Source organism: Chiloscyllium plagiosum, unplaced genomic scaffold (genome assembly GCF_037043375.1).
Source record: "Chiloscyllium plagiosum isolate Xiang-an unplaced genomic scaffold, Cpla_swu_hap1 HiC_scaffold_22, whole genome shotgun sequence".
NCBI classification, from domain to species: domain Eukaryota; kingdom Metazoa; phylum Chordata; class Chondrichthyes; order Orectolobiformes; family Hemiscylliidae; genus Chiloscyllium; species Chiloscyllium plagiosum.
In genome coordinates this window covers 74839721-74862556 of record NW_028270160.1, presented here as the reverse complement: position 1 = coordinate 74862556, position 22836 = coordinate 74839721, and the positions used below count along the sequence as shown (strand labels likewise).

General features: G+C 51.4%; 1 protein-coding gene across 2 annotated transcripts; it reads left to right on the top strand.

The window, feature by feature from the left end:
- The first annotated feature begins 5427 nt into the window (after nt 1–5427).
- Nucleotides 5428–22225, top strand: LOC148146059 (uncharacterized). 2 transcript variants are annotated; one of them, XM_087999171.1, is made up of 3 exons: nt 5428–6146; nt 11865–12046; nt 19377–22225. In XM_087999171.1, the coding sequence occupies exon 3, from the start codon at nt 19709–19711 to the stop codon at nt 21638–21640; it is 1932 nt and encodes a 643-aa protein (XP_087855297.1). In that variant the 5' UTR covers nt 5428–6146; nt 11865–12046; nt 19377–19708; the 3' UTR covers nt 21641–22225. The 2 variants fall into 2 exon arrangements, with proteins under 2 accessions (XP_087855297.1, XP_087855298.1); XM_087999172.1 differs by lacking the exon at nt 11865–12046.
- Nucleotides 22226–22836: the final 611 nt, after the last annotated feature.

Sequence of the window (22836 nt, the reverse complement as noted above, 5' to 3'; positions counted from 1 at the left end):
GACTGAGGGGGGAACAGAGAGATGGGGCCAGAGAGAGGTAGGACAGAGTGAGGGGCAACAGAGAGAGGGGGCAGAAAGAGGGGGGACAGAGAGAGAGAGAGAGGGGACAGAGAGGAGGCAGAGAGAGGGCGACAAAGAGAGGGGGCAGTCAGGGCAGGACAGAGAGAGAGGGGGACAGAGGGAGGTGGGACAGAGGGAGGGGACAGAGCGAGAGGTGACAGAGGGAGAGGGGACAGACAGATGGTGACAGAGTGGGGCAGAGAGAGGGCGACAGAGGGGGGGGGGCAGAGAGAGGAGGGACAGAGAGAGGGGGACAGAGAGAGGGGGAACAGAGAGAGGGGGGACAGAGAGAGGGGTACAGAGAGAGGGGGACAGAGAGGGGGGGGCAGAGAGAGGGTGAAAGAGAGAAGGGGACAGAGGGAGAGGGGGCAGAGAGAGGGGGGCAGAGAGAGGGGGACAGAGAGAGGGGCAGAGAGAGGGTGAAAGAGAGAGGGGACAGAGGGAGAGGGGACAGAGGGAGAGGGGACAGAGAGAGGGGGGCAGAGAGAGGGGGGCAGAGAGAGGGTGAAAGAGAGAGGGGACAGAGGGAGAGGGGACAGAGAGAGGGGGGCCGGGGGGGGGGGGCGGACAGAGAGAGGGGACAGGGAGAGAGGGACAGAGGGAGGGGGGACAGAGGGAGGGGGACAGAGGGAGGTGGGACAGAGAAACGGTGACAGAGAGCAGGCAGAGAGATGGGGACAGAAAGCAGGGGGACAGAGAAACGGGGACAGAGAGAGGGGTGCAGAGAGATGGTGACAGTGAGGGGGCATAGAGAGGACGACAATGAGAGGGGACAGTGAAGGGGGGACAGAGAGAGTGGTACAGAGGGAGGGGGGCAGAGGGAGGGGGGACAGAGAGACGGTGACAGAGAGTGGGCAGAGAGAGGGCGACAGAGAGAGGGGGTCAGGGAGCGGGGGAGAGAGAAGGGGCAGAGAGAGTGCGAAAGAGAGAGGGGGCAGAGAGATGCGGACAGGGGGTGGGGCGAGAGATGGGGACAGAGAGAGGGGGTCAGAGGGAGGGGAGACAGAGGGACGGTGACAGAGAGGGGGCAGAGAGAGGGCGACAGAGAGAGAGGGGAGACAGATTACGGGAGAGAGAAAGAGAGGGTGGAGAGAGGGGGATGAGAGAGGGTGGGTGAGAGAGGGGATGGTAAGAGAGGGTGTGATAATGGGGAGAGATAGGTGGAGAAAAAGGGGGGAGAGAGAGGGGGAGAGAGAGAGTGGGGGAGAGGGGCTGGAGCGAAAGCGTGTAGAGAGGGTGGAGAGACAGGGGAGAGAGAGGGTGGGGGGAAGAGGGGAGAGAGACGGGAGGAGAGAGAGAGGGGAGTGAGAGAAGGATGAGAAAGAGGGGGTGAAGGAGATAAAGGATGTGTTTGAGAGAGAGTCGGTATGAGAGAGAGGGGTGAGAGAGAGAGAAGGGGTGTGAGAGAGAAGGGGTGTGAGAGCGAGAAGAGGTGAGAGAGAGAGAAGGGGTCTGAGAGAGAAGGGGTGTGAGAAATAGGGGTGGAGAGGGAGAGAGAGACGTGGGGTGAGAGCGAGAGAGTGAGATGGGATGGAGAGAGTGGGGGTGAGAGAGACAGAGGGAGATGGAGGGGAGAGGGGGGCAGAGAGAGGTGGAGAGAGAGGGGAGTGGGGGTGAGAAGGGGTTTAGAGAGAAGGGTTGATTGAGAGAGAAAAAGTGGGGGGTAAGAGAGAGAGTGGAGTGAGAAGGAGAGGGTGTGAGAAGAGAGTGGGTGAGAGAGAGTGGTGAGAGAGGGGGGGTGAGCGAGAGGGATGAGGGGGAGGGGTTAGAGAGAGCGCGGGGTAAGAGAGAAAGTGGGTGAGAGAGGGAGGGGGTGAGGGGGTGAGAGGGAGGGCGGGTGAGAGGGGAAACAGAGAGAGGGATAAGCGAGAGGGGATGAGAGTGTGAGGGGGGTTGAGAGAGGGGGTGGTGAGAGGGGGCGGTTAGACACAGAGGGAGTGAGAGAGAGGTGTGAGAGAGAGGGTATGAGAGACAAAGGGTGATTGAGAGAGAGAAAGTGGGGAGGGCGTAAGAGAGAGTGGAGTGAGAAAGAGGGTGTGAGAGAGAGAGTGGTTGAGAGAGAGGGTGAGAGAGAGGATGAGCGAGAGAGGAGGAGAGAGAGGGGGAGGGGGAGAGAGAGAGGGGGAGAGAGAGGGGGAGAGAGAGAGGGGGAGAGAAAGGGGTGGAGAGAGAGAGGGGTGGAGAGAGAGGGGGCTGAGAGAGAGAGGTGATGAGAGAGAGGGGATGAGAGAGAGGAAGTGAGGGGTGAGAAACAGGGGTGTGAGAGAGAAGGGGTGTGAGAGAGAAGGGATGTGAGAGAGAAGGTGTGTGAGGCAGAGGGGGTGGGAAAGAGAGAGCGACGTGGGCTAAGAGATAGAGAGTGGGGTGAGAGAGTGAGATGGGAGTGAGAGAGAGGGGTTGTGAGAGACGGGGGAGAGAAAGGGTAAAGAGTGGGAGGCAAGAGAGGGGGTAGAGAGAAGGGGAGGGAGAGGGGAGAGAGAGGGGGGAGAGAGAGAGAGAGAGGGTGAGAGAGACAGGGGTGAGAGAGAGGGGGTGAGAGAGAGGGGATGAGAAAGAGAGAGAGTGAGTGAAAAAGAGAGCGTATCAGTGAGAAAGAGAGAGCTTGAGTGAGAAAGAGAGAGTGGGTGAAAGAGAGGGTGCGAGAGAGAGAGGTTGAGAGACAAGGGGCGATTGAGAGAGAAAGTGGGGAGGGGGTAAGAGAGAGTGGAGTTAGAAGGAGAGAGTGTGATTGAGAGAGTGGGTGAGAGAGAGTGGTGAGCGAGAGGGGTGAGAGGGGGAGGGGTTAGAGAGAGCGCATGGGGTAAGAGAGAAAGGTTGTGTGAGGGAGGAAGAGAGAGGGGTGAGAGAGGGAGGAGTTGAGAAAGAGAGAGGGCGTGAGAGATTAGATTACTTACAGTGTGGAAACAGGCCCTTCGGCCCAACAAGTCCACACCGACCCGCCGAAGCGCAACCCACCCATGCCCCTACGTTTACCCCTTACCTAACACTACGGGCAATTTAGCATGGCCAATTCACCTGACCTGCACATCTTTGGACTGTGGGAGGAAACCGGAGCACCCGGAGGAAACCCACGCAGACACGGGGAGAACGTGCAAACTCCACACAGTCAGTCTCCTGAGTCGGGAATTGAACCCGGGTCTCTAGCGCTGTGAGGCAGCAGTGCTAACCACTGTGCCACCATGCCGCCCAAATTGTGGGTGTGAGATTGAGGGTGTGAGAGAGTGAGGGGATGAGAGAGTGAGGGGGGTTGAGAAAGGGGTGGTGAGAGAGAGATGGAGTGAGAGAGAAGGAGTGTGAGAGCGAGAAGAGGTGTGAGAGAGAAGGGGTGTGAGAGAGAGAAGGGTTGTGAGAGAGAAGAGGTGTAAGGAATAGGAGGTGGAGAGAGAGAGACGTGGGGTGAGAGCGAGAAAGTGGGGTGAGAGCGTGAGATGGGATGGAGAGAGAGGGGTGTGAGCGACAGAGGGAAATAGAGGGGGAGAGAGAGGGGGGAAGAGAGAGGTGGAGAGAGAGGGGGCTGGGTGTGAGAAGGGATTGAGAGAGAAAGGTTGATTGAGAGAGAAAAAGTGTGGGGTAAGAGAGAGAGTGGAGTGAGAAGGAGAGGGTGTGAGATAGAGAGTGGGTGAGAGAGAGTGGTGAGAGAGCGAGGGGTGAGAGAGAGGGGGTGAGAGAGGGGGTGAGCGAGAGGGGTGAGAGGGGGAGGGGTTAGAGAGAGAGAGGGCGGGGTAAGAGAGAAAGGGTGTGAGAGAGGGAGGGGGTGAGGGGGTGAGTGAGGGGGGTTGAGAGAGGGGGTGGTGAGAGTGGGGTGAGAGACACAAGGAGTGAGAGAGGGGGTGGTGAGAGGGGGACGGTGAGCAAGAGAGGGGGTGAGAGACAATGAGTGATTGCGAGAGAGAAAGTGGGGAGGGGGTAAGAGAGAGAGAGTGGAGTGAGAAGGAGAGGGTGTGATTGAGAGAGTGGGTGAGAGAGAGGGGTGAGAGAGCGGGGGAGGGGTTAGAGAGAGCGCAGGGTAAGAGCGAAAGGGTGTGAGAGAGAGGGGTGAGAGAGGGAATGAGAGAGAGAGGGGGGTGAGAGAGAGAGGGTTTGAGAAAGAGAGAGGGCATGAGAGATTGGGGGTGTGAGAGAGTGAGGGGATGAGAGAGTGAAGGGGGTTGAGAGAGGGGGTGGTGAGAGACAAGGGGGTGAAAGAGAGAGGAAGTGAGAGAGAGACGTGAGAGAGAGAGAGGGGGGTGAGAGAGAGAGGGGGGTGACAGAGAGGGGTTGAGAGAGGGGTGAGTGAGAGGGGGTGAGAGAGTGAGGGGATGAGAGAGTGCGGGGGTTTCAGAGAGGGAATGGTGAGAGATAGAGGGAGTGAGAAAGAGGGAGTGTGGGAGAGGGGTGAGAGCAAGGGGTGAGAGTGAGGGGTTGAGAGGGAGAGGTGGTTGGGTGTGTAAGAGAGAGGGGGTGGGGGGTGTAAGACAGAGGTTTGAGAGAGAGGGAGGTGGGAGAGAGAGAGGGAGGTGGGAGAGAGAGAGGGGTGAGAGAGAGGGAGCGAGAAGGAGAGAGAGGGGATGAGAAAGAGGCAGAGAGATGGTGGGAGAGAGGAAGGGGTGAGAGAGCGAAGGTATGTGAGAGTGTGTGCAAGAGAGGGGGATGTGAATGAGATTGGGGTGGGAGAGAGAGGGGTGACAGAGAGAGAGGGGTGAGAGAGAGGGGAGTGAGAGAGAGGTTGATGTGAGAGCGAGAGGGGTTGAGAGAGAGGGGGTGAGACACTGAGGGGTGTTGAGAGAGGGGGTGGTGAGAGAGGGGTGGTGAGAGGGGGACGGTGAGCGAGAGAGGGAGTGAGAGAGAGGGGTTGACAGAGAAAGCGAGTTCAGAGAGAGAGGGGTGAGAGAGAGTGTGTGTGAGAGAGAGGGGTTGAGAAAGAAAGAGAGGGGTGAGAGAGAGAGAGAGGGTAAGAGAGAGAGGGGGTGACCGAGAGGGATGAGAGGGGGAGGGGTTAGAGAGAGTGCGGGGTAAGACAGAAAGGGAGAGGGGTGAGGGGGTGAGAGAGGGAGTAGGAATGAGAAGGTGTGACAGAGAGAGGGGTGAGAGAGAGGGGATGAGAGTAGGGGTGTTGAGAGAGGGGTGGTGAGAGACACAGGGAGTGAGAAAGAGGGGTTCAGAGAGAGGGGGTGAGAGAGAGAGGGGGGTTGAGAGTGAGAGGGGTGGGGGGTGAGACTGAGGTGGGTGAGAGAGAGGGGTGGGGTGTGAGAGAGAGAGGGTGAAAGAGTGAGAGGGAGGAAGAGAGGGGGTTTGGGATGTAGGGGATAGTGTAATTTTTAAACGGTTAGCTGCATTTTAGTCTTTTCTACCTTATAGTAAACACAAGTGCCTTATAGTAAACACAAGCAGACACTCGAAACTGTTGCCGGACCTCCCCCATGTTTTTAATGAATGAAACAATTGTAACAGCTTTCCTCGATAGCTGAGAGACCGCCCTGAACCACAGTTGTACAACATCATCCATATAAGGAAAGAACGGGGAGCTCGAACACTGATTGGCCAAGTGAATAACAAAATAATCGCAGGCACCAGAACCCAAATAAGGAAAACAGTGGGGAACCCTAGCACTCATTGGTCAAGACAGCAGTAGGAGACCCAGCCCACATTTACGGGTATATAATGCGTGGAGATTATTATTCATGTGTGTACCCACGAGGCATTGCACCCGACTTTGCAAAGTTGAATGAAAAGTTTTGGACAGACTCCTCCGTGTCTTTGTTCCTGGGAAGGGAAATAAAAGTGCCGGAGATGGGGCTGGACAGCCGCATATCTCGCACAATTGGAGGCTCTTCCGGGATGAAATAATTATTGCCGGGGGGAAGTCTCTTCGGCTCACGGATCAAGCCTGATCACAACAAAGACGCGTCTAGTATATATTTATACTTCTCACTGATCAGCTTGGTCCGTCGGCCGTCAGCCAAGAGAGGATGTGACCCGGCTCATTTAAAAATAATTTTGAATCCTGGAAAAGGAACACACGGACGAGTGTTGGGACGACCGGTTAGTGACTATACACGAGGGTACACACATTTAAAAAGGCCAGACAACTCCGTGCACGGATCAAGGTAAGAGATATTTTTTTGTTCTTCCTTGTTGGCCACGTGGTTTTGACGGTCATCTGTGAAAACGCTTTGGGCGTTTAAGACCAGGACCGAAGATAAGCCACGGGAAATTGTGGTTTTGACGGTCATCTGTGAAAACGCTTTGGGCATTTAAGACCAGGACCGAAGATAAACCACGGGAAATTGTGGTTTGACGGTCATCTGTGAAAACGTTTTAGGCGTTTAAGACCAGGACCGAAGATAGACCATGGGAAATCAGACTTCTAGATTTACTAAGGAGAAGTAGGGAAGACTGCAAATGGGAAAGAAATACCCCCCGATAGTCCACTAGGTCGGAAGTTAAGTCTATGGACGGACAGTAGTAGAACAAAGGACTTAAAGAAAGAGACCATGATAAAATATTGTTGTTTTATATGGACCAAAGAACCTATCCGCGTCCCCTCGGTAGTTTGGCCCGAGTATGGGTCTGATGAAGACTGGGTGTGTCAAATCCTAAATGTATATGTTAACAGAAAACAACCGTTTAACCCAGAAGAGAGCAAATACGCCGCCGCCTGGTTGGCGAGTGACTGCGGGGACCCCACGCGTCTCTATCCTCTGATTCCCCAAACAGACCCGAGGAAGCCCCAGAAGTCTTGGGACGTCCTCACCGATGGTTTGCCACCGTCTGCCCCGCCCCCGTATATACCACCCGCGCAGGACCAGGCGCACGACCAGGCGCACGACCAGGCGTCCAGCGCGGACCTCCCTCCTGCGACGGATAAATCCGATTCCCAGCAGGCTATGACCAGTGAGGCAGGGACTGCTGGGGGGGGGGGGCACAGGAGGGGGCGCAGAACCCACCCCAGGCACTAGGAAATCGGTCCGACTCGAGATGCGGAGGGGCCGAGAAGAGGGATTGAGAGCTGGGAGGAGTGACAATATTGAACAGCTGAACCCCTTACGAGAGGTGCCGTTTGGGAACGAACGGACTGGGTTCGTAGTCCAACCTTTAAATTCTGGGGATATCCGGCAACTCCGTCACGAACTACCCCGTCTACTGGACGACCCCATCAGTGTGGGAACCCAATTAGATCAATTTCTGGGGCCCAGTATATGCACATGGGCCGAATTGCAGGCCATGATGAGAATACTATTTAATTACGATGAAATTGTTATGATCCGGAATAGTGCAATGGCCATTTGGGATAGGGAGCATCAGGACGGCCCTCAGCGTGGAGAGCAGAAGTACCCCTTAGAGGACCCCCGGTGGGATCATAACGACGCGGGGGGACGGGCCAATATGACAGATCTCAGAAGCCTTATAATCTGTGGGATCCAAACCTGCGTGCCCAAACAGCGGAATTTAGCGAAAGCATTCGAAGTTGGACAGAAAAAGGATGAATCCCCGAGTGAGTTTTTAGACCGTTTGCGGGAGTCCATGCGAAAGTATTCAGGTTTGGACCCCGATGGGTGTTAGAAACGAAAATCGCTTCTCAATAATCGCTCTAGACAAATTCAGGAAAACAAAGTTTTATTAACAAGTCAAGCCTGCAGAGTTGGGCACCCTTGATGAAAAGGCGCGCTGAGGCTTACAAAGTCTCCCATTATATACAGTACAAGTCCCTCCCCTCCTTGGCTCTAACGAGCCATGAGGTTCACATTCTTAAAAAAATCATTATTCTCCAGTTTGCACTCTTATCACAAAGTCTGCAACAAAATGTCTTCAGAGTCTCTAAAGTTGTTGTTTTTCTCACCCTGTAGTCTTATCAGTCAAAGACTTATTCTTCTCTGTCTGTGCTAGCGGGTCTTATCAATCTGTAGCAGATGTCTCTCGAGTCGTTTCCCTATCCTGCAGTCTTATCAGTCAAGGACTCATCCTTCCCTGCCTGTGTTAATGGTTTCATCAATCAAGGGCCTGTTTGTTTTTTTTACTCTGCTCACAAATTGTCAGCATTCTGCACAATTTAAACTACTCTACTTTTGAGTATATAAAATGTTGTTAGAAAAAAAACAAAAGTTTTGTCTTTTATTATAGATCAGTCTGTGGTCCAGGCACATCTTAAAGTTTAAACCGAAATTACCTCTCACAATTCCACCCTTTTCTTTCTTTAAGATGTGCCTGACCAAGATAAGCCCCCCCTCCCTCAAGGGCCCGGGAAATCCTTGGTCTTTCGCAGCAACATCACTTTAAGTTCCCGCGTCCCATGTTGTGGAACCACCACTGCCTGGAGTCGGGAAATATTTTTCTGTATTAAAAACTGAATACAGGGAGTTAGGCAGGGTGTTACGAGAAGAAGAATCATGCCTCCCCCAACCACCAGCAACGCCGTGCGCCACCAGCTACCACCTAGGAGACCATCCCACCATCCGATGCCACTAAGAGGACGCCAAGATTGTACTGGCACACGGGCCAATTTCCGAATTTCATCGGAAATTTTCAAAACCGCTTTACCATTATCGTCAATTTCTAGACAGCAGTTTGTCAGGTTAAATTTCCCGCGCACACCCCCCTCCGAGGCCAACAGATAATCCAAGGCAAGTCGGTTTTGATATATAGCAGCCCTCATCTGATCCTGCTGCTAAGCCAACATCTCCAGGGCCAGGGCAGTCCGGTTAGTAATGACCTCTACGACTGCTTGGAGCCTGATAATTTGATTTAACATATAGATAGGAGTACGGTATCCCCATGATCCGTCCTGTGCCCACGTAGCCGGCCTGTAGTATTCAATAATCCGGGCCGGTGGCCACTCATCCCCCCAATCACCGACTTGGATATCCCTTGGCGACCTACGCAGGGAGTCAAAGAGTTTAACTCCCAAATCATCGCCTTCCTCCTGGGGTAATAGGAAGAATTCAGGTCTTATTAGACCCAGGAAGCATACTCCAGCCCATCCCATGGGCAGTTTGGAATATGCCTGATTACCGCATATCCAAAATAGGCCATCTGGAGCAGGCCCTCCCTGCCTCACAACGTCATCCCACAACTCCTTTACCCCAGGGACGCCCTCATAAGGACCAGGACCACTGCAATTCCAGTATTCGGATTGTTGACCACGTGGCAGAGTCTGGACAGGATTATTCCAGCATTGATTCCCCTGACAACCACCGCTCCACACTCTTTTCATGCCATCGGAAGGGTCAGCACTTAGCTCGTAAGAGGAGGAATCAGAACGTAACTGAATGCAATTTTGATGATCTCGGTCTGCAATGTACCAAGCAATATTCTCAGGCCACCATACTCGCGTGGTTGCATCCAATATATTCTGACAGGGGCTAATCCCTACCTTCACGGTCCCCTTGCCTTCAATACAGAACTGGCCCTCAGGGCTGTTTGTCAGTCTCCACCCCTGGCTTTTTCTGTCGTTGTCATGAGTCCAAGTGGTTTGCAGCAATTCCCCTATGTCTAAGCTTTGACCAGTCCACGGCCATTGTTCCGACATATGCGGCCCCCCACAGACCCATCAATTGCTAACATTTAAAACAGTGGCTATTCTAGAGGTGAGATCAATAAACAGGTTTTGTGTAACATCAGGGAGTTCAATCTTTCCTTCTACCTCTGCGTATACAGATGGCACTTTAGGGAGCACGACCGTTCCCTGACAGTCTTGCTCTTTCCCCAACCCCTGATCAGTGATCTGTATCTTGGTCTCCTTGACTCTGTCAACCTGCTCCCTGAGCAACACGGAGGATAGGTCCCACCTCCCAGTTTTGCTAATACACACCCAGCGGTCATTTACAGGGCATCCATGGATTTTGCCACCGTATCCTTTATTATATATCTGATCATAGGGTCTCCCATCCTCCCAACATTCATGGCATGCACTCACATCGTAACACCTATCGTCCACATAGGAATGGGACACAAATGATCCCGAATAGATTCGAATCCCAAGTCTTACTGTAGTTCGACATTTGTCACATCTCCCCTCACCCTCCCCCACATACAGGAGTAAACTGATCAATATCCCCACCAATACAGTCCAAGTAGAGTTCATTATTGCTGTCTTTTCAGTTTTACCGACAATGGCTTGTCCCCTTGCTCGCATGTCCAGGTGCTTTCTTCTTCAGGCGGAACGGGCCCCTTTATCCTTGATGCGTGGACCCACCCTTTTTCTTTCGTCCGCACAGCTGCTTCAGTTGTTAACAGAACCAGGAACGGTCCTTCCCACCGCGGCTGGAGCTTTTCGGCCTTCCAGGTCTTAACAAGTATCCAATCTCCGGGCTCCACCTTATGCAGGAGGAAGTCGAGCGGCGGAGTCTGAGCCAGGAGACCTTTCCTCCGGAGTTCTGCAAAAGAACGGGATAAGGCCAGTAAATAGGTTCGGATAAATACATCCCCCTCTTGTAGAGTGGGACATCCATCAACCTTACTCCAATAAGGTAATCCGAACAGCATTTCATAGGGGGAAACCCCAACATCTCGGCGAGGTGCCGTACGTATCCTCAATAGGGCAATGGGCAGGCACTTTGGCCAGGGTAACTTAGTTTCTAACATCAGCTTAGTCAATTGGGTCTTGAGCGTGCCATTCATTCTCTCAACTCGACCCGAACTCTGAGGATGCCAGGGTGCGTGGAATTTCCATTGGATACCCAGGGCAGTACAGATCAAATGGTGTAGCTTAGAAATAAAATGCGTCCCGCAGTCGGAGTCGATAGATTCCATTATGCCATATCTCGGGATTATGTTCTCTAACAACAGTCGGGCCACGGTTGGTACATCGTCTTTGGCAGTTGGGAAAGCCTCTACCCAGTGAGTGAAATGGTCTACTATTACTAGCAGATATTTCCATCTCTGTACTGGGGGTAATTCTGTAAAGTCGACTTGGATCCTCTGAAATGGCCTAATCGCGAGGGGCTGACCACCGGCTGGCATAGAACGCATGGCCTTCCGATTAATACGCCGGCAAGTGGGGCATCTGACTACCTCTTGTTGGGCTAATGTGTATATCCCCCTGCATACATAGTCTCTCAGGATTGTGTCACACATGGCTTGCACCCCCCAGTGGGTCTGATGGTGTAATCGGTGCAGAATACCCCGGGTGATCTGTTTGTTCAGTACTTGTCTCCCATCAGGAACCGTCCACTTCCCGTTAGTATCTAGCCGGGCACCCAATTGATCCATTTTATCAATCTCCCCCTGGGTGAAGACGGGTTGTTTAGCGAGCCCTTCCCTCAACGGTATTAACGTTAACAATTGGACGGATTTTTCGACCGCTGCCCGCTTGGCTTCCTCGTCTGCCAGCCGGTTTCCCACCGCTTCCGGTGTCGACCCCTTCTGGTGACCGGGTACATGGACTACTGCAAGTTCCGTAGGTAACGCCAGGGCTTCCAACGTTAGGCTGATCATTTGTTCGTGAGCTAATTCCTTTCCCCGGGACGTTATCAATCCTCGCTCTTTCCAGATTTTCCCGAAAGTATGAACGACTCCGTATGCATACTTTGAGTCAGTATATATGGTTCCTACTTTCCCTTCCAACAACTTCAGGGCCCTCTGGAGGGCGTACAACTCACAGGATTGGGCTGACCACTTCCCGGGCAGTCGTCCGGACTCAATCGCCCGTTTCGTTGCACCATCTATGACAGCATAGCCACTGTATCGTACTCCACTGATGCACCGGGAGGACCCGTCGATATACAGTTCCTGTCCCTCACCCAGCGGGGCTTCTTGCAGGTCCTCTCGGCTCTTGGTCTGCAAGTCCACAAATTCCACACAATCATGCTTCTGTTCCCCGTCTGCAGGACGTCCGTACAGAAACTGGGCTGGGTTGCAACTGAGATCTTTTGCAAAATTGAGATCGTTCCCGGTCATCAAAATCGTCTCATACTTCAGGATGCGAGAGTCTGTTAACCAGCGGTGAGCCTTTTGAGCCAATATGGGACGAACCGAATGTGGAGAGTATACTGTGATCCTTCCTCCAAAGGTAAGTTTCCGGGCCTCTTCTACTAACATTGCCGTAGCTGCCACTGCCTGTATACAGGTCGGCCATCCACATGACACAGGGTCTAACATTTTTGACAAAAATGCAACCGGCTGACGTTTCCCTGCCCGCAGCTGAGTAAGCACACCCTGGGCAATTCCGCCGGCGCTATTGACATATAACTGGAACGGTTCCTTCAGGGTGGGTAAAGCCAATACCGGAGCTCGAATCAGTTTATTTTTAATAATATTAAATCGCTGCTCCTCCTCATCTGACCAGTCCACCTTTTGTCCTTCTTGTCCCAGTTTGTCGTACAAAAATTTTACTAAAGTGGTGTAACTTTCAATCCATATCCGGCAATACCCTACTAGTCCCAGGAATTGTCTGACTTCCTTCTTCGTCCTGGGTATTGGCATACCCGTAATTCCTGATATTCGTTCTGGCGTGATACGGCGGTGCCCCTTACTGACTTGATGGCCCAGATATCTTACTTCTCGCTCCACAAACTGGAGTTTTGTCCTGGAGACGCGTAGACCCTGTTTCCCCAGGAAGTTCAACAGGGCAACGGTGTCTGCTCGTACCTCCTCTTCTCTTGGTCCTGAGAGTAAGAGATCATCGACATATTGGAGCAATTGATTCTCCGCGTTACACCGAAATCCTCCTAAGATCTGCTCCAGTATTTGTCCAAACAAATTGGGTGACTCCGTGAATCCCTGCGGCAAGACCGTCCATCTTAACTGTCGTTTTCGTCCTGTGAAGGGATTCTCCCATTCAAAGGCAAAAAGGTTCCAACTTTCTTCGTCAAGGGGGCAACTCCAGAAAGCATCATTCAGATCTATTACGCTGAACCATTCATGTTCGGGGGGAATTTTACTCATTAACGTGTAGGGATTAGGTACCACCGGGTATCTAGCCTGGACTACTTCATTCAACCCCCGCAGGTCTTGCACCAGCCTATATGTCCCGTCCGGCTTCCTCACAGGGAGTATTGGAGTATTGAAAGGGGACATGCATTCCTCCAGTAGTCCATCTGTGATTAATCTTTCTATCACAGGTTGTAACCCCTCCCGTCCTTCCATAGCAATCGGGTATTGTTTCCTTCTTACCGGGCCTCTTCCTGGTAACATGGTGATTTGGAGAGGTTTGATGTTTAGACCCCCTCTGTTCCTCTCTCGGTACCATACTTCCGGGTCTATTTGTTGATCATCTTCTTCGGTGAGGGCGAACAACCTTACCACCATTTCCCCGTTATTTGGTACCGTTCCGATCCCTAGTTTGACCTGCAAGTCTCTTCCTAACAAATTAAACCCCGCCGATGGCAGTAGAAGGAGGTCTCGTTTAGTAGTTCTGTTTTCATACCCAATTTCCACGTCCTCCACCACTGGGACTTGTAATTTCTGTCCTCCAATTCCAGATACCCCCATAACTTTTCCTCCTGCTCGGGTGCCGGGGGGTATTTGGATTATACTTGATCTTTCGGCTCCCGAGTCCACCATAAATGTGATCTCCGATCCGTGGGGCCCTACTTTCAAGTTTACCAGGGGTTCCTGTCGATAGTCCTTTTGCCCCAAGGGTAGGAACCCCCGACCTCCCTAATCTTCCTCCATCAGGGCGTACGACCTCACCTCCCGTTTGTAGCGGGAGCACTCCTGTTTAAAATGTCCCTCTTCATTACAATAGTAACATCTGAGTGTCCTCTTCGTTTCCCTGTCGCGGTCTCGCGTTCCTCCACTCTTCCTTTGTTCCGGCCATGGTTCTCTTTTCCTCTGCTCTTGCCACGACTCTCCCCTTTCCTGTTTCTGCCACGGTTCTCCCTTTTCCTTTCTTCCAGCTGTCATTTGTTGCACCGTTTGCATCATTATCTTTGTCGCCTTCCTTTGCTTCTCATCGTCCCTTCTCACAAACACCTTTTGCGCCTCCCGTAGTAGTTCACTTAAAGATTTACTATCCCAATCATCCATTTTCTCTAACTTCTTTCGTATGTCCGGCCAGGCTTTTGATACAAACTCTACCTGTATGAGTTGTTGCCCCACGTCCGTCTCAGGGTCCACCCCAGCAAACTGCTGCAAATTCTTCCTAATCCTGTCTAGGAAGTCCGTAGGGGTTTCCTCCGGGTTTTGATGATTACCAAAGGCCTTGGTAAAATTGTGCCCCTTCGGGGCTGCGTGTCTTATTCCTTTTATCCAATATTCCCGCATGTCTCTCATGTTGCGCCGTCCTTCCTCCGTGTTCTTATCCCACTCGGGGTCGGTGAGGGGAAACTTCTGCTCCCCTCCTCCTCCTCTCTCTCTCCCCCAGACCAAGAGCGCAGCTTGTTGTATCATCTGACGCTCCTGGCTAGAGAACAATGTTTTCATGATGGAACACATCTCTTCCCACGTGTAAGTATTCGGACCCAGGAACTGATCCAATTGTTCAGCAAGTCCCATGGGGTCCTCTAGTAGACCCTTCATCTCCCCCCTGAAATTCCATACTTCAGTACTCGTCAAGGGAACGTTCACATATCCCGTTCTTCCTTCCTCGCCCCCCATGGTCACTTCCCGGAGTGGATTCATTCTTGCAATCGAGACAGAGTTTTGTCTGTGACCCTTTCCAGCTTGAGATCTGGTCTGTACCCCTGAGGTAGTTTGTGATTCCTCCCCATTTTCTTCCCCTTCCCCTGAATCGTCGTCACCCGAAGGAACATTTTGTGGGGCAGACGGGGTCACGTAGGGCGGCGGTAAGTGATCTAAAGGGTCCCATTCTTTCTGCCCTTTCGAGTCTTTATTAGTTACCTGCATTTGGCAAGATATCGTAACCGGCAGCCAACAAAGGGCATAATCACTTTCTTCCAGATTAACATCAGGTTTTGAATTGACATATAAAATGAGGGCTTGCCGGACCCAGTCTTCGTCAGTACCGAATCTAGGCCACCACACTGAGTCGCCCTGAATAGGTTTCTGGGACCACTTTTGACAGTATTTTACCATCTTCCTTTTAGATTTTCCCTTTCTTCCACCCTGATCCCAATTATTTAGCATTCTCCCTAACGGACTATCGTCAGGTACCCCGGGGTATGTGTCATTGTCCCTGTTTAAGCCTACCTTTCCCTTAATCGCCTTAGATCCCTTATTTCCCATTTCCGAGGACTTCGTATTTTTCCCGTGATAATCTATCACAATGTAGCCAATTCCCGGACCTTCAGTCCCGTGATCGTCCAGGTTCCTTTGCAGGCACCCCCGGTCTTTGGATTCCTGTGTCCTACGTCTCTGTGACACAAATCACAGGCACCCCGTAGGTACACGTTCCTCCTCAAACACGGTCTCTGCAAAATCCCTCACAGGCGAGCCCCGGTCTCTAGATTCCTGAGTCCCACGTCTCTGTAGAAAAAAAAAATCCATAGGCACCCCGTAGGTCCCCAGTCCTCCGGAAACACGCTCCCCGCAAGTTTTTTTCTTACCTGGGTTCGGTGCACCGAAATTACTTGATCGTTAACCATCCCCACTGCCTCGGGTACACCCCTCCTTTGTTTTCCTGAGCCTCCCGGATATCACTCGCTCAAGCCGCGCGGGGCGACAAGCAAGGAATCAGGGACTGCCGAACTCGGCAGGGTGCACCTTCTCCGATATCCTTCCTCAACTCCCCTTGCGGCCGGAGTGTTGATCCCGGACGAGCCCCCAAGTTGTTAGAAACGAAAATCGCTTCTCAATAATCGCTCTAGACAAATTCAGGAAAACAAAGTTTTATTAACAAGTCAAGTCTGCAGAGTTGGGCACCCTTGAAGAAAAGGCGCGCTGAGGCTGACAAAGTCTCCCATTATATACAGTACAAGTCCCTCCCCTCCTTGGCTCTAACGAGCCATGAGGTTCACATTCTTAAAAAAATCATTATTCTCCAGTTTGCACTCTTATCACAAAGTCTGCAACAAAATGTCTTCAGAGTCTCTAAAGTTGTTGTTTTTCTCACCCTGTAGTCTTATCAGTCAAAGACTTATTCTTCTCTGTCTGTGCTAGCGGGTCTTATCAATCTGTAGCAGATGTCTCTCGAGTCGTTTCCCTATCCTGCAGTCTTATCAGTCAAGGACTCATCCTTCCCTGCCTGTGTTAATGGTTTCATCAATCAAGGGCCTGTTTGTTTTTTTTTACTCTGCTCACAAATTGTCAGCATTCTGCACAATTTAAACTATTCTACTTTTGAGTATATAAAATGTTGTTAGAAAAAAAACAAAAGTTTTGTCTTTTATTATAGATCAGTCTGTGGTCCAGGCACATCTTAAAGTTTAAACCGAAATTACCACTCACAATGGGGAAATAGGCAAGGGCATGCTTAAGGTGCACTTTGTGACTAAGTCATGGCCTGACATTCAGAAGAAATTACAGAAAGTGGAGGATTGGGCTGAAAAAGATGTTGCAGAATTATTACGGGAAGCACAGAAGGTGTACGTTCAGAGGGATGTAATAAGGGAGAAACAGAAGGCAAAAATGATGGTGGCAGCTGTACGGGAAGCTTGTAAATCCACCGGAATGGGGGAGGGAGGTTATGGGGTGGAAAGAGGAATGTCGAGGAAAAGTTGGAGAGAGAGAGAAGCGAGACGGGGCAGAAGTGAGAGAGGAGGATTTTATGGATTTGAGCGGCCTCCAATGGCCGGATGTTACAATTGCGGGAAACTGGGACACTTCAAAAGGGATTGTCCCGAGTTTAAAAGGGAAAGAGAAGGGATGTACGAAATGGAGCGTGAACAAATGGATTAGGGAAGTCAGGGGAGGATCGGAACACGGGCCTACCAAGAACCCCTGGTAAATTTACGGGTGGGCCCATTTAGACAAGATGTTACCTTCTTAGTTGACACAGGCGCCGGCAGGTCCTCAATCCCCCTCCATCCTAGGGGGGTTGGCTTCCAAGCTAAAACATTAAACATTTCAGGAGTTAAGGGTGGGGTTTTTAGTGCGAAAATATTCGAACCACAACCCTTGCGGCTGGAGGAGGAGGAGCTCCAGGTGGAACTCCTTCACCTCCCCCATCTTCCCTATGGGTTGTTGGGACGGGATTTGATAGTCCGTTTCGGATTACGAATAGAAGTGGGAGAAGAGGATGAATTAGCCGTTACCATGTCATACCTTAGTGAGTCCCGATTGACAGAGATAGACCCTAGGGTTTGGGTCGCCAAAGGGAACCGGGGGGGACTCGCAATTCGACCTGTGGAGGTACAATTAAAGCCCCAGAGCCCCGACGTCAGAGTGCGCCAATACCCCATCTCTTGGGAAGGGAGGCAGGGTCTGAAGACAGTTATGGAAGACCTAATAAAAGATGGTTTGGTAGAGCCCTGTATGTCACGATACAATTCCCCCATCCTGCCGGTCCGGAAGTCGGACGGGAGTTACAGAATGGTCCAAGACCTAAGGGAAGTAAATAAAATTGTCCAAGTACGGCACCCTGTGGTTCCGAACCCATACACTATTCTGGGGCGAATACCCCCGGACCACGGCTGGTTTAGTGTTATAGACTTAAAGGATGCCTTCTGGGCGTGCCCCCTGGACAAGGACAGTAGGGATTTTTTTGCTTTTGAATGGGAGGATCCTGATACTGGTAGAAAACAGCAGTACAGGTGTCAAAAATTCTGGATCCAGTCTCCCGAGGGTGGCCGGAGTGTGTCCAAGCTGTGGCACCCACGGCAAAGCTGGTAGAGAAAAGCAGGAAGTTGACTTTCGGGACCCCCTTGACAGTCACTACTCCCCACCAGGTTAGAACTATCCTGAATCAGAAGGCCGGGAGGTGGCTGACTGACTCGAGAATTCTGAAATATGAAGCCATATTGTTAGACTGAGAAGACCTCCGAATAGAAGTCGGGGGCTGCCAGAACCCGGCAGACTTTCTTTGGAAAGGGGAAGGGGAGGAGGAACTGGAACATTGCTGTTCAGACATAATAGAGTACCAGAGTAAAGTGAGGGAAGATCTGAGGGATACCCCCTTACATGCAGGAAGGCGGTGGTACATTGACGGGTCCTCTCGGGTGATAGATGGGAAAAGACACAACGGTTATGCAGTCATTAGTGAGACTGGTTGGGAATTAGTGGAAAGTGGACGGCTACCGAATGCCTGGTCCGCACAAACGTGCGAGTTGTACGCCTTGCACCGGGCTCTGAGGAATTTAAAGGGAATAGCCGGGACGATATACACTGACAGTGGGTCCTACTTGGGGTAGTACACACCTTTGGGAAGATCTGGAAGGAAAGGGGAATGATAAATAGCAGAGGAAAGGAGTTGGTCCACGAGGAACTAGTAGCCATGATCTTGGAGGATTTGTTGCTGCCACAAGAGATTGCTGTAGTACATGTGAAAGGGCACCAGAAAGACGATAAAATAGAGACCCTGGGGAATCAAATGGCAGATGAACAGGCAAAATTGGCCGGGATGAGGAAGGAAGTAATAAACTGCCTGGTAAGGATTCCCCAGATATCCAAAATTACCGAAGTGCCCACGTTTACTGACAAAGAAGAAACTCTTCTTGCGTCTCTGGGGGGTACAAAGGATAGGGAAGGGAAGTGGACCTTACCCGATGGCCGCCAGCTACTAAATCGACCGTTGACGCGGGACATTATTGCCCGTCTACACCAAGGGGGTCACTGGGGCGTCCAGGCACTGTGTGATGCTTTCCTGCGCCGATATGCTCACCCTGGTCTGTACACGGTAGCCAAGCAGGTCACAGGAGATTGCATAACATGTCGAAAGATTAACAAAAGGGGGCTGCGGCAGCATGCAAGACAAGGGGGTAGGAGTCCGGCCTATAGGCCGTTTGAGTATGTCCAGGTAGATTACACTGAGCTCCCCCCCATAGGTCGCCTGAAGTATCTATTAGTAATAGTAGATCACCTGACAGGATGGGTGGAAGCTTTCCCCACTGCCACGGCAACAGCGACACAGGTTAGCAAAATTCTACTCGAACAAATCATCCCACGATTTGGGCTGCCCCGCACTATTGACTCTGACCAGGGGAGCCACTTCACCTCGACCGTCCTCCAGAATGTAGTGCAAGCAATGGGGATTGACTGGGATTGCACACCCCCTGGCATCCCCCCTCCTCGGGCAAGGTCGAAAGAATGAACCAGACCACAAAAAGCAGCTAACCAAACTCACTAGTGAAATCGGCCTGCCTTGGACCAAATGCCTACCCCTTGCCCTATTGCAAATTCGCACCCAGCCAAGGCGGGATTTGGGCGTCTCCCCTTTCAAAATGCTGTTTGGCCTCCCGTTCCATGGGCCGAAGGGGGAACCTCCTGTATTCGAGTCTCGGGATATGTTTGTGCAAAAATATGTGGTGGCTCTGGGGTCTGCTCTATCTCGTTTACGCCAACAGGGACTTTTGGCACAGACGCCGCCCCTCGAGTTTGCGGTGCACACCGTCAAGCCGGGTCAGTGGGTCCTAATTAAAAGCTGGAAGCAACGTACCCTCGAGCCAACTTGGGACGGTCCCTTCCTGGTACTTTTGACGACCGAAATGGCTGTCCTTATGGCCGAAAAGGGCTGGACACATTACACTCGAGTCAAGGGACCAGTGCCACAACCGACGGAGGATGAACGAACCTCTCTGACAAAGGCATCTAAGGAACAGAGACCCTGAGAACAAACTAATCGGACTTTGGCGAGTCTAAAGGAACTGTGCCCTCTGGCTACAGGTGTCGCGACAAAATGCGGTCAATCGTATTGTTAACTTGCTATGCCATTATCCTTGGGCTGGGTCATAGTGTGTGTGTTACCCAATTTGGCCTCCGGAAAAAACAAGAAGAGGACCGTCAGTGGTTCTCCATCTCTGTGCTTGCCAACAAGCCAACACAGACATTTAGCTTAGACCTATGTGGATTGGTGCCCTGCAGGACTAAAAGAGAACTGAATCAAACTAAACGGAACCTAGAGAGAGAAAGGGGATTCCAGGGTCAGGCGTTAGTATTACAATTGCATGGTAGGGAAGGCATACATAGGCCTCCAGCCCCCGGGGTCCAGGCTATGATGTCAGTTGTCCGTGGTCCCATCACCCCTGGACAGGATTGTGGGAAGAATCATTGCAATCCGCTCTATCTGACCATAAAGAACTTGGGAAACAACGGGGCGAGCCTTAATGGAACAATACTGGGTATTAGAGTTGGGGGCCAGGCAGGACAGGAGGGGGTGCAGCTGTGCTGCACGTATATCACGGTCATTGAAGCTGAGTCTGGGGGCTCATCCGCCACCGATGAGCAGGGAAAGATTAGAATAATTGAGGTGACGGATTTGGAAAAGACCTTTGAAATAGAAACGGGATACGGGGAGGCGAATGCCTGGATGGAATGGGTCAAATATACTGTGAGGAGCATGAAAAAGAGTGATTGCTACGAATGCACGGGTGCCCGTCCTAACCCTCAGGTGGTCCCATTCCCCCTGGGATGGGAGAAACACCCACGAGCCTTGGACTGCATGATAAGGCTGTACCAGGACCGAGAGGCCTGGAACGACTCCACTTGTCGACCCTTAAGTTTGAAGTTTCCTCCCGTCAGGTCTGAGGGAGCGCCCCGCCCGCCATCATTCTCAGGGGTAACGGGTACGCACCAGGCCTGCGTCTCTCGGATGGGACTACAGTGGGACAACGATGTGGGGACATTTGACAAGTGCAGCGGATCAATTCGGCTGGTCAATGAAACCACCGGGGGCGGGAATTATTCCCACATTCATGTGCCTAGGGCAGACCTCTGGTGGTACTGTGGTGGGAGGATTCTGCGACAGACCCTGCCCCGAAAATGGACGGGCACTTGTGCAATCGTTCAATTGGCCATCCCATTCACCCTGGTATTCGAAAAACAAGAGCAACCCCGTTTCAGTGGAAGAACTGAGAGAGCTTTGGAGACCTCTTTCGATGATAACATATATTTCGATGCCATAGGGGTCCCCAGGGGTGTTCCTGACGAATACAAGGCTACGAACCAGATAGTGGCGGGTTTTGAGTCGTCACTGTTCTGGTGGGTAACCATCAATAAGAACGTGGATTGGATTAATTATATTTACTACAATCAGCAGAGGTTCATTAATTATACCCGGGATGCAGTGAAAGGAATAGCAGAACAACTGGACGCCACTAGTAGGATGGCGTGGGAAAATAGGTTGGCCTTAGACATGATGTTGGCAGAGAAGGGGGGTGTTTGTGTCATGATAGGCACTCAGTGCTGCACTTTCATCCCCAACAACACAGCCCCTGATGGGTCCATCACCCGCGCCCTGGATGGACTCACCACATTGGCGGACGAACTGGCCGAAAACTCGGGCATCGACTCTGGCCTCACAGACTGGTTGGAAGCTTGGTTCGGTAAATGGACAGGGGTGGTCGTTCCCTTTCTCGTCTCATGTATAGTGGTGGCAGGGGTACTCACTGCCCTTGGGTGTTGTGTTATTCCCTGCGTCCGGGGATTAACTCAACGACTGATCGAAACCGCCCTTACTAAGAGGGATGTTCCCTATGGGCAGGTTGAACGAATGAATCTCGAGATGGAACAACGTGAATCCCTCTTGGGCGGGGGTAGTATTAGAGACGGGCAGTTTGATGAACAAGCTCGGGAGTTATTAAACGCCCTGGAGAAGACACTTGCGGTTTAAAAATTACAGACCATAAGAAAAGACACGGGGGATTTGTAGGGGGTAGTGTAATTTTTAAACGGTTAGCTGCATTTTAGTCTTTTCTACCTTATAGTAAACACAAGCGCCTTATAGTAAACACAAGCAGACACTCGAAACTGTTGCCGGACCTCCCCCATGTTTTTATGAATGAAACAATTGTAACAGCTTTCCTCGATAGCTGAGAGACCGCCCTGAACCACAGTTGTACAACATCATCCATATAAGGAAAGAACGGGGAACTCGAACACTGATTGGCCAAGTGAGTAACAAAATAATCGCAGGGACCAGAACCCAAATAAGGAAAACAGTGGGGAACCCTAGCACTCGTTGGTCAAGACAGCAGTAGGAGACCCAGCCCACATTTACGTGTATATAATGTGTGGAGATTATTATTCATGTGTGTACCCACGAGGCACTGCACCCGACTTTGCAAAGTTGAATGAAAAGTTTTGGACAGACTCCTCCGTGTCTTTGTTCCTGGGAAGGGAAATAAAAGTGCCGGAGATGGGGCCGGACAGCCGCATATCTCGCACATTTAGAAATAAAGTCATTCTATTTAGCTCACCAATGCCTTATCCTCACTCAAAATATGTCAGTTGTTTCAAACTATCACAGAGTCATGGCATTTTACAGCATACGTTAACGCCCAGATTGGTCTCAGTCATTATAGTGTGTGTGTGTATTTGTGTGTGTGTGTGTGAGAGAGAGAGTATGGCTGTGTTTGTGTGTGTCTGCATAAGTCTACGTGAGTGCATCGTTATTTGAGCGTGTGGGTGTGAGAATGTGTGTGGATGTGTGAGTGAGCCTTTGTCTGTCTCAGTGAGAAGTGGGTATTCCAATGAATCCAAGCGAATGATTTTAAAAGGATCAGCATATTAAGACACAAATGTCCATCTTGGGGATAAGTGAGAAAAATTCAAATGTTGGTGGATGTAAGTTACCACATGTTAAAATAATTCCAGGTTGAAATTAATCTGACCACTGAGATTAGACGGGATAAACTGCCAATAATGTCCCCAGTCTGGCAGACTGCTGACGATAGATTCACTAAGTACAATCCCAAATAAAGACTGAAGATCCAGCTATACTGATACCGACAACCCAACACCTCAACACAGCGCTCAACTCCTCCTTGACTGATCCCTGACCCAACACGGCAATCCCCCCTCCCTGAC